Genomic DNA, 12,025 nt, shown 5'->3' with positions numbered 1-12,025 from the left:
GTTAAGTGATCAGAAGGAGACAATTAGCTTCCACGGTTGCGGATATTGATGGGGAAAAAAACACATTGATGTGATTCTGTCCTTGGTTTGGTTTTCAAAGAAGTAGGGGAACAGGAGTGTCTGACCAGGGGAAGGCTCTCCTCAGATGTACGGTCGGAGACAATATGAACCAAAAAAAGGCAAACAAACCTGAATACCTTGCCAGTTTAATGCCTTGAAGCAGGTAACAATGCAGGTGTTTTGTTCTATGTGGCATGGGAAACATAATCTCACTTCCTGGAAAAAAAATTCTATATTTCTGAATAAATAAATAGCAGAGATGGGAGGAAGATTGACGGTAGACCATGTGACTTTGCGAGTGGAGCTCTGAACGTCTGAAGTTATCTAGAAAATGCTTTTAACATAATCCATTCTTTACAGTGGACTACGTGGCAGAGTAAATATAGATATAGGCCCGATAGAACAAACATGCCACATTTCTTAAGAAACAAAAACCAGTACATCCAACAAAGAGAGTGTGTGTGTGTGTGTGTTGTGTGTTGTGTGTTGTGTGCGTGCGCATGCGTGCGTGCGTGCGTGCGTGCGTGGTCATTTCCAAGAAGGGAAAATTCACCAATAAAATGTTTTTGATACCATTGAACCACAAGACGTTGAGAAAAGCTGAACCAGAGCAGAGGAAGCAGAATCCCAATGAGAACCAGTTTGTTTTCTGTATTCCCAATGAAAGGCATGTGGGAAAAGTTAGACCAGTAGTCCGGGCGGTATCCCTCAGGAGCCGTGTCTCTCCTCCGGTCCACACTATGTCTTTATGCACTTTGGCACAACCCTTGCTCTTAACTCCCATTTTTCAGTGTCAACACACAATAAAAAACACAACAAAAGCTTTCAAAGGTTACTGATTACATCATTCCTTTCTGGGATGCTAGGCAACGGCCCTGGCTCCTCAGTGGTCTTTATGTCCTCGGAGTCAAAACAAACCGTTGAGGAACAAAAGGTGACTGGACCACTTGAGAGTCGCACATGTCATTTATCTTAAAGCACACATTACGATCAAATAAGTTTCATCCAAAGACAAATCGACTTCTCTGTAGGACTGCCAAGGGCAGGTTGCGATAGGACTTAGCTAACTTCTCACCGGCCAAACGCCTAGCCCTCAACTACCCAACAAGTAGGCCCAAGACATGGGCTGTTGGAAGTGCAGTCGTTGTTTATCAGTGACTCACTCTAACTAAGTGACCCTAATAAAGAATAATCATCTTATCGCATTGGAGAAGAGAAAACTGTTATCAGACATTTCATTGTGGTAGCAGGTATGGATTAGACTCACCAGCAATATCACAATCACAGCGGCTTATCAGTGTGTTCGGCTCACTGCCGAAACCAGCCAGCAGCTGGGACCATGATCATTTCTAAAAACTGTATTTCCTGTCAACTGCCTCTTTGTTTGAGTAGCCTGAGGGTCCAAACAGCAGTGGGGCTGTCCGCGCATTAATCATGAAGTACTTGTTACGTTTTGCAGCTTTTTTGTTGACACCATGTGTCAACTAACAAAGACAAAGATTTTGTGCATATCAGTAACAGTCACCACAAGGATTACATTACACTGTGAATTCTGTGAATAAATACAAAATGACTCCTGTATTTCTGCTGTTTACTCCCAACCGTGTTTAAATTCACTTGACGTCCATTTGGGGAGGATTTGAAGAGGCTTGCGGCGTTGCACAGCCTAATGATCATTTTGGCAGTTCTTTTGAACTAGGAATGGCTTCGCTGGCTCGCGTGATGACCAAGGGGAACCCCCACTGCTCGTGTGAAGAACACGACGCACGTGATCTTCTGCTGTGGGCGTAAAACGCAGACGGAGAGCTTCCTGCATCAGCTAAACCACGTGAAGACGTGTTAGTGCATTAGCTAGAGCCTTGTGTGTGTACGGTGAAAGAAAGGACGTCTATTTTTTACACAACACACATCCCAAAAATCCCAGAATCCAAAATCTTATTTCAAGAATAAGGGGGAGGGGGGTATTATAACAAATTAAACTGAAAAGCTTTAAATAAAATACTAAAGTCCCAGTAAGTGATCAGAAGGAAACAATTTGTTTTCCCAGTTGTGGATAGTAACGGAATAAACCACAACATAGTGATTCTGTCTTTGGTTTGGTTTGTAAAGAAACGGGGAATCGGGAGTGAACGTCTCTGCCCAGGGGAAGGCTGACCTCAGACGTACGTTAGGAGATCACATGAACCAAAAAACCCAAACAAACCTTAATGCTAGCCAGATTCAGCCAATGCTCTTTGAGAGCCTTGAACTAGGTCATCACGCAGGTGTTTTGTTCCATGTTGCATCATACATCTGTCCTCAGATATATACGGTGCGGTGGATCTCTTCTGTCGAGTTACGTGAGCTGTAGATCCGACCGGTGAACAGAGTTACGTGTGCGCACATCGTTCCACGCGTGTTTGGGGGTGGAGCCTCACTGACCTGCTGCCTCTTCTCGATCTCCAGCTTCATGCGCATCCGGAGGCAGCGCAGGGTGTCCTGGAAGGTCTGCCGCAGGGTCTTCTCCATCAGCACCTTGTGGAAGGCTCCCACCACGTTGCCGCACAGAAACACCACCGCGTTGGACAACAGCTGTAGGACACACGCAACGCAACGGACACACGTGCACAGAAGCACAGACGCACAGAAGCACACACGCACACGCACACACACACAGGGTAAGTAATGGTGTACAGGGGAAGACACCATCTTCCAAGGCCACAAGGCCTCACATGTTAACATCTAGAAGTTATGTTACAAAGAAATGGATGCGTTGAGTCTACCACCTATTGAGCCCAGTAGGGTTATGTTGTGTCATGTTCATGTTATGTGATGCCATGTCATTCTTTACACTGTTTACATGCTGCAATAGCATACCACTGCTATATATTTATAACTGCTTTGCTATTTCGTTAAATCACGTTGTATCTTTCATCTTTTCACCTTATATTGCACTGCTTCTGCGGCACTTTTCATTTCACGGTATACTTGCATGTAAACTTGCTATATACTATGCATGTGACAAATAAAACTCTCGAATCGTGTTAAGAACCTGGTTCAGACTCACCTGTCGGGCCAGGTCCGGGGTCTAGGTTATGACTCACCTGTCGGGCCAGGTCCGGGGTCTAGGTTATGACTCACCTGTCGGGCCAGGGCCAGGTCCGGGGTCTAGGCTATGACTCACCTGTCGGGCCAGGTCCGGGGTCTAGGCTATGACTCACCTGTCGGGCCAGGTCCGGGGGGTGGGGCCGTTTGACGACGGTGAAGTTGAGCGTGAGGACCAGGATGTGTGAGAGCGACGTGAGCACGCTGAGCACCACGGCGTCCCACAGCTGGAAGGGCAGCATGGTGTAGACGGTGAAGATGATGAAGAGGAAGTACGGCACCTGCACAACGCGGAGAGGGAACACGACCGAATGTCACCGGTTCTCTCGTCCTCCCCGTTCATGTTTTCTCTGAATTGCGTTCGGCCTTTGCGAGAGACGTAACTCAAAAGATGTGAGTGTTGCGTGAGTATGTGTCTGTCTGCGTGGGTGTGTGTGAGTGCATGCCCGCGTGCAGAGATCCACACGTGCAGAATTCACCCTTGATGAAGAACAAATGAACCTTTCTTCATCTGAGTCAATGTGTGAACCGGGACGTTCACCGTCTTAACCCAGCGTGTCGGCCATCGGAAGGCCGGTGACCACTCGGTGAGAGCCCTACTGACTCCTCTAGGGTAGAGGGCTCACCTGGTCCCAGGGCAGGATGAGCGGCCCGCAGAAGATGAAGGTGTAGGCCATGACCAGGTGGGTGGCCCACACCGCCAGGCCCAGCAGCCGCCGCCATCGCTGGGTCAGGGTGTCCGTGCACACCAGGAAGAACACGGCCACAAACACGCCCAGGCTCAGACTCACCACCGCCACGAAGGCGCAGTGCTTGTTAGCACTCTGCAGGGGGGGAAGAGAGACACACACACACACACACACACACACACACACACACACACACACACACACACACACACACACACACACACACACACACACACACACACACACACACACACACACACACACACACACCTTAACAATGCTGAATATATCATCTTAATGTCACCTAATCATTTCAGGACCATATGCCATGAAATTACATTAAAAGACATGACACAGAGCCTCATTACGAGGAGCGAAGGCAGGAGGGAGGGAGAGAGCTAACGAGAGAACGGACGGAGGCGTCTTTTATGAGACACAAAGTAGTATATAGATTGAGGACATAAATGACTGCTGCCTCGCACAGCCCTGAACCCGGATCCTTTGGAGCGTTACGGGCCTCATTGTACAGCCGCTGGTCTTCCATTCAAACCCTTCTCAATCTACCTTTGGTCTGTGTGTGTGTGCACTTCATTCAGTCTCTTCACGATGGTGAGGTTCGATGGAGACCTTGAGCACAACCAGTTGTTACACGGCTGCTTGAATGCCTGCAGTTTAAGGTCTGAACCATCTGTTATTTGCGCGTGTTATGTTGTCTCAAGGTCCGTGTCCTTTCACTGAATAGGAGAGTGTACGGGACATGCTGGACGACTGCTGCTCAACGAGAACACTGTCTCACTGACAAATCGTCTTTCTTCAGCAGTGGGCAAATTAGGGGATTTGTACGCTTGTATATTTTCCACTTAAATTGCCAATGGGGCTTTTACATCGAGACATCCAATCGCAGTGACCGCCGTCATTTCAGTAATTGCGAAGTATAGGAGCATTGTAATGTTATTGGTCATCTTTTTCCGATCATTGTTTAGTAATTAATCGTGAAAGGATTTCTCATTATAGGGAGACGTTGTGTTTGAAACTAACCCAGTGTTTCTCATGCGTGACTTGGCACAACGTAAACCCAATTCCCTGATGTCCGTGCCCTACAGACCCTGGTAGCATGCTAATCCTCACTCATTACTCTGCTAGTGCCTTCCTTGGTACATTCAGGCTACGCTTACACGTGGACGGCTATTTTCATAAACGGTCATTTCACCCCCTCTGTTTTCGAAAATAACATTGTGCACACCTGTCAGGTTTCAGAAAAGTTTTCGTTTACACTAACCCGTGTATATATGCCGCCAGGACATTCCAAAACTGTAGGTGGCAGTATAACGAGAAGCTCATGCCCACGTCAGCCACATCAGAACCCCAAATGAAAATGTAAACATAGGTCGTACTTTTGGCGCAGGTGTGCCAAGTTCTGGAGCATACTGTGACGTTGTCGGCTGCCGAAAACTGGCGAAATTTTTTTCTCAGTTTACATGCAAACGTGCAACCAAAGTTTTCCAAAATCTACACTCTGGCCTCAGGTTTTTTTTTAGAAAGAATCGAGGCGAATTCCCCATTTGCGTGTAAAAGAAGGGCACAAACAAAGGTAAATGTCTACGTTTTTCTAAAAAACCATGTACGTGTAAACGGGGTAACAAGCAGCAGACCCATAATTAGTGTTATGAGCGACACCTGTGTTGGTCCTCCAACGACACCTCAGTGACCAGCGGTCCATAGGACTGATCCTGGTGCTTTTTTTTCTTTTCTTCAGACGACCAACTGCAGCTTAATTGCAAACACCGAATCCCCTCCTATCCGCACGCTCGCTGAACACTGAAGCCAACACGCTGCGGTAACGGGGTTCAGTGAGGCCGTTCTCACCTCTGCGTTGACCGCCGGGGAGGGGGAGAGCCAGAGGACCGGGGGGGGGCTTAGGAGGGGATCAGGGGGGGCTTCCAACACATCTACATGTGCGTCATGTTCTGCTGGCTCTGGTTCTGCTGCTCGGCTAGCACACAGTCGTCCTGGTTCCCATACTGTACTGAGAGGCCCAAGCTGGAAGGATCGAGTGTGTGTGTGTGTGTGTGTGTGTGTGTGTGTGTGTGTGTGTGTGTGTGTGTGTGTGTAAACAATACTTTCCTAGTTATGGGAGAGTGAGTGAGGGACGGTATACAATGTATATTGGGCGTTGGCATTGGGTAAGATTTGCTTAACAATAACAAGAGCCAGGACCGTAACTGGTTCAGGACAGAGAGTGGAATAACGTCGGAAACATGGGAGTTGAGGAGCCAGCCTAACCTTCTTTCGCTGGAGGAAATGAAATCATGGACAAAGGAGCGAAGGATTGTTGAAGGTGGCGGTGTGAGCGACTGCAGTACGCGTTTGAGTGAGAGTAGGTTCTGGAAGGCCATCTCGTCGTCCGGTTGCCATGGAAACATAAAGCAACAAAGACCGGCGGCAGTTTTTTTCCCCTTCATCGTTCCGTGATACTTTTGTGTGTGTCGCCTCGTGGATTTCGCATTACTTTCTGCCACAGAGAAATATATACCGGATTCTGTGTTTATGACGGTGCATTGTGTCGTGTTATTTATTCAAACTGACTTTTTTTTTTTAAAAAGCCCTTTTCAGAAAGGCCACTCAGCAGTGTCCACCGCCACACAGACCACAATACATTAGACACGTTGTTCAGCTGCATCTTTACGAGGACGTTAACTCAATAAACACTTGTGTTCATCAGACCACAGTGCATTATGTATCCGCCGGACTGGATGCAGTGTGCTGATGGAGAGGGGGACCACGTGGAGCTCTGTTCCCTGTGTGCCCTGGACTGTTCCGCCCGATGTCCTCTTCTGCAGAACATGATGTCATTTCGGTCAGCCATGAGTCCGCATGTACAATGAACACGGACATCCTTTCAACATCCTAATGCATCATTAGTAAGGGATTCATGTACATTGTACATGCATTAGGATGTTGAAAGGATGTCCTGGCAAATTATGTGCATATTAAAATGAAATGGATGTTGTGTATGTATATTGTGGATCATCGATAGATACTGTTACCACCACTACCAGTACTACTATGAATAATGATTACATCGTATGAATACCGTGGCAATTTACATTGTTCTTAAAAATCTGCTAATGAGGAGTATAATCAACGTTATGGATAAAGTTGTTTATGAACCTAAGGAGATAAACACACACTTAAACTCGGTTGTAAACTTGTCTTGGCTTTCTTGGCATTTTTTATCTCCTGTTGAGATTCCTTTTACATAAAATACCCGCTTCATTTATCAAAAGGTTGTCCCCCGATGCAAGCACTTCTGGGATAGTCTTCTCAGTAAAACTCCCAATACCCAGTCCACTCCAGCCCACCTCCATATTTCAACCCCAGCCCTCCCTCTCTCACTCCATCCAAGCCTCCATCTCTCCCTCCCTCCCTGTCTCCCTCCCTCCCTGTCTCTCTCCCTCCCAGCCTCTCTCCCTCCCAGCCTCTCTTCCTCCCTCCCAGCCTCCCTCCCTCCCTGTCTCCCTGTCTCCCTCCCAGCCTCTCTCCCTCCCTCCCTCCCAGCCTCTCTCCCTCCCAGCCTCTCTTCCTCCCTCCCTCCCAGCCTCCCTCCCTCCCTCCCTCCCTCCCTCCCTGTCTCCCTCCATCGACTCTCACAGGCCGAAACTGCCCGGTTTCGAGGGGCCACTTGGAACAAAAGCTCAGCCTGTGTGGCGCTCCAGAGTGCCCGCCGTCAGGTGTCCGTGATTGGATAACAGCGCTCTCGATGAGATGATTGCTGCTCATCCAACACTGGCACAAATTCCCCCAGCTCACCCCGGCCTGGCACAACCCCTAGCTGTCCACACGCACACACACACGCACACACACACACACACACACACACACACACACATCTCTGAAGAGACGGAGAAAGGGAGTGGAGTTTCCAGGAAAGTACTGTAATGGAATCTGCATATGCATGGTTCTCTGTTCTGCCTCAGCATCACACAAAATTAAAGTGGGATCAAACACTAGGGAAGTTTCATTGAGCAAGGCACTGAATTCCTGTCAGCTTCATTGTCAGTTTCCATGGAGGACCTAGGTAAATTATTACTATACATCAACACATCTCTATCCATTAAAAAATAGAATATTTTGTTTTTACAACCTTTAGCAATAACAATAATCAATCATCCAACCCGGAGACCTTCACAAGCTGTACATCAGTACTACTTGCTGTAGACTTCCATCGTCTTGAAGAGGTTCTAGATCATCTGCTCTTCAATCAACCCTTCGTAGCCTACCTATTACGACCTCTGAATCAAAACAATCAGACCAACTGGATCAGGAGCCAGCGTCCACTCGTCTAAGGAAGTCCCCAAAGGAGAGTTCTCCCAGTTTCTTTACCTCTCAACAAGATGAAGGATTCTTATTGTGTTTCTGATGTGTGTTAATCTCCGTTATCTCCAGAATCACCTGGGTTGAGACAGCAATTCATGGCCCTATTTAATGATGACCTGTGCTATATTTAGAGGCTTGGGGCTGAGCGTGTGTATGTGTTTGTCCCGAGCAAACAGTGCCATCACGCTGAGCCTCAGGAGGACTCTGACTCTGAACGTACTCGGATCCCCAGCGAGGTAAACATTGTAGACGTCTACATGATGTCATTCCCCGTTGTGACCTCCCGCCATTCGATTGACATTCAGGTCAGGCTGTGTTTGAGCTGACGCAAGTCGTTTTAGATCGATCTGCCCGGGCGCTTTGGAATAGAATGGCTTGACGAATGGATTTGATTAATTCATCATCAATCCATTTCTGAATCAATATCGTCTCCGGTTCGGGGACGGTAGAGAACCAAACACCCTGGTGTGTGTGTGTGTGTGTGTGTCACACACACAATACTGATTTGTGCAACAATATCTGATTTTGGAAATTGAAATACCACGTCTGTAATAATGCTAAATAAAATAAATTCGGTCTCTGGTGCGAGGACGGCAGAGGTCCAAACCTGCGTCGTCCAGGGCCCTTGAGGAGCAGGGATCGGGGGGTTCGACCGGGGCAAAGTGTGACTCACCAGCTGCAGCGAGAAGAAGAGCACGAGCAGGATGGCACAGGACAGCATGGACAGGCCCAGCAGCAGAGCCAGCGGCTGGTACTGGCTGATGCAGGAGAACTTGCGGTACAGCGTCTCATGTTTGAGCTCCAGGTCATTCAACAGGTACTTCCCCTTGGCTGGCATGGCCCCCGCTGCGTCTCACACATAGCAGTCGGCCGCGGCTGGCCCAGAGTACAACAAACAAAACCCTGTGGAGGAAATCAAAACCAGGCGGTTCCCCCCCCCCCCCCCGGCAGAGGTTCCGTCCGCGCTGCCTGATCCGCTGGTTTAAACGCGAAGGGGTTCCGTCAGCGGGGCGGTCGGCGGCGGAGATCCACGGTTCCAGTGGTGATGTTAGTCGCTGGCTAGCTCCTGGCCTGAGAAGAAACGGCCATTCGGTTCCCTGCAGTGAGGGCTCTGTGGTATCTCCCCTCCACAACGCTCCTCTCCTATTTCTCAGTTTGATTCCAGGGGCTTTCCTCCCTCCCTCTCTCTCTCTCTCTCTCTCTCTCCGTCCGCCCGCTGTCCACTGTCTGTCGCTGGCAGGCAGCGGTGGTTCCTGGTTGGCCAGCTACTGTTCCCTCTTCTCCCCAGAGTTGTAGCCCTGAGACCGGACCGCGCTGAATGGGAGGAGAGGCGCGTTCACAGGAGGGTAGGAGGAGGGAGAGGTCCGGGGATAGGCTGAACTCTTGGGAGGCGTCTGGGGAGTCTCAGGATGTAAGGAGGCCCGGCGTGGACGACCCTGTGGGGGTCTGCTGAGGTTTCGCCGCGGACAAAGGGAGAGGCCAACCTGGGGGAGAGGACGGAGGGGGGGAGAACAGGGAGGGAGACGTTAAGACAATGTTGTCAACAGTGATGTCATGGTAAGCTTGACACACACACACACACACACACACACACACACACACACACACACACACACACACACACACACACACACACACACACACACACACACACACACACACACACACACACACACACACACACACCATCTTTTCGATATAGTGATTCAAAGTATGTGATCAGGTGGTACTGCCGAGGAAGTAATGACATGTCAGCCCAACAGCTGCGGCTGGTCAGAGGAAGTGAACATGTCATCATGGGTGTCTGGGGGGGCATGTGTGGTGATTGGTCACGGCTTTGCTTTGAGATGCGATTCCAAACTTGGCTTAGGCAAGTCCGAAATTCATTACCTTCCCGACGACTCACTGTCTCACTATGTGGGCTGAGGTGAAGAAAGACTAAACATGCACCCATTAACCTACGTGCTACTTGGATGACTAAAGACCGGGGGGAATAGTTTTATAGATTTATTACATTTCTTTATTAAATACAAGGGCGTCACGGATGAAAGTTGTATTGTCTCTGGAAGCTACCGGGGCACACATTGAGTCCCACAAGCTGTGACTGTGACATCCAGTTAGATAAAAGCACATTGCTTTTGTTGGGTTTGACGGCAATAGACGGCAGCAGCAGCGGGGAAACTTGACGTCTCAAGTTTACGGGATTTTCTCACATTTCTATCACCAAAATAAACACTAAAGTCTGCATGGCAGTCTATTGTTCCTCTGCTGGAAGCCAACCAATCGACTCAGCCTTCTGCTTTCAAGGCATACTTCTGTTGACCATTCATAAACATGGCCCACAGCCTACGGTTTGCAAATCAATACCCCCGCAGTGCTGTGAACCGATCGTTAGCCACATTCAACGAAACCCCTACACAATGACCCAACAGAAAGACACCGCCGCAATGAAAACACCGCCGCACCGCGGCCGATTTCTGTTCATTGTGGACGCAGCCTCCTCTGATGTCTTTGGACGGTTAGCATCACAGAGGAACAGCAGGGTGAAAACTAACGCCCAGGTTGTTTTCTCTCTTTCATAACATTTTTCTTTTACAGATGTCAAAAGTCTGGTGGTTATTGGCCAGAATGCCGACCCAAGAAGAAACCAATACAAGTGGGATTCCATGTTCAGACGTGGATATTAAATTCTGAAAGCTGAACTGTTGCGTCGTAGAGACCAGAGGACACGCAGGGTTGAGAGAAAACAGAAACTTGCGCTCTGCGGTCAATAGAAAGCTCATTTCCTCCAGTCGCTGATATGGCTCATCTAGAGTGTAGGAAGTGTTTGCTCGGTGGGCCCTCCCATAGCAACAGCAGCAGATGCCATATAACACCGCTCCGTTTAAGAGGTCAATGGAACAAGGGCAGAGGACGACTTGATAGAGATAGTACTTCCCCTGAGACAATGTAGACACACACACACACACACACACACACACACACACACACACACACACACACACACACACACACACACACACACACACACACACACACACACACACGCAATCACTTAATGCAAGAGTGATAATGAGATGGATGCAAAAAAAAAAAAAAGGATAAGGCCACAGGAACTCATAGTGATACACATCTACTGATATAACCCCAAAAGACGCACATAAAGCTACAAATCCAAGTAAACACTGAAACAAATAACACCAGATATAAACAAAGTGGGGGTGGGTGAATCCCCCTGCTGTTAAAGCACCGAAGCCAATCAGATGTGAGATGCCAATCAGATGATTGGCATCTCACATGAGATGGTGACCCGGTCTACCCTCCCTCACTTTTGACTCTGCATCGCACTGCATACCACGACTATACCTCACCGACCCCTCACCCGGCCTCCTCAGAGAACGACTGTACCTCACCCCCCCCCCCCAGCGGACCTAACAGCCCTTCTCACGCTCCACTGCGGGGCCCACCAGTCTGCCGCTGACATCACGGAAAAGGAAACGAGGCGAGAGCGACGGTACATCCCCGTACCACCGCGACACCTTCTTAACAAGACACCTGCACGCTGCCAACACCACTCCATCACGGCAGAAGAGGACGGGGAACAACACGACCAGAGACCCCCCTTTAGGTGCTGTGGGGGGGGGGGGGGCGTCCAGCTCAGAGTCCGGAGCTCAGATCATCAGGATGATATCTGGCTGCGAGAGCAAACGAGGTCGGCGCTATCGTGGGCCACAGGGGAATCGTTCTTATCACTCGTCGTCCTCGTCCTCATCTCCACTCAGGGCCCCTGATTTAAGCGACTCCCGATACGGGCC

General features: G+C 49.1%; 1 protein-coding gene across 1 annotated transcript in view; it reads right to left on the bottom strand.

Moving 5' to 3' along the window:
* adcy7 (adenylate cyclase 7) overlaps window positions 1-12,025 on the bottom strand; it is a 49,894-nt gene that overhangs the window by 21,425 nt on the left and 16,444 nt on the right. The window contains exons 2-5 of the mRNA XM_084475871.1: window positions 8,884-9,694; window positions 3,771-3,968; window positions 3,261-3,425; window positions 2,482-2,631 (exon numbers count right to left, since the gene is read on the bottom strand). Of these exons, the coding sequence (XP_084331997.1) occupies window positions 2,482-2,631; window positions 3,261-3,425; window positions 3,771-3,968; window positions 8,884-9,048 (678 nt within the window). The 5' untranslated portion in view covers window positions 9,049-9,694. The remainder of the gene's footprint in view (window positions 1-2,481; window positions 2,632-3,260; window positions 3,426-3,770; window positions 3,969-8,883; window positions 9,695-12,025) is intronic.

Source organism: Micromesistius poutassou (genome assembly GCF_964030765.1).
Source record: "Micromesistius poutassou genome assembly, chromosome: 12".
Classification (NCBI taxonomy): domain Eukaryota; kingdom Metazoa; phylum Chordata; class Actinopteri; order Gadiformes; family Gadidae; genus Micromesistius; species Micromesistius poutassou.
The sequence above is the reverse complement of the archived record's forward strand: the minus strand, read 5'-3'. Positions and strand labels throughout refer to the sequence as shown.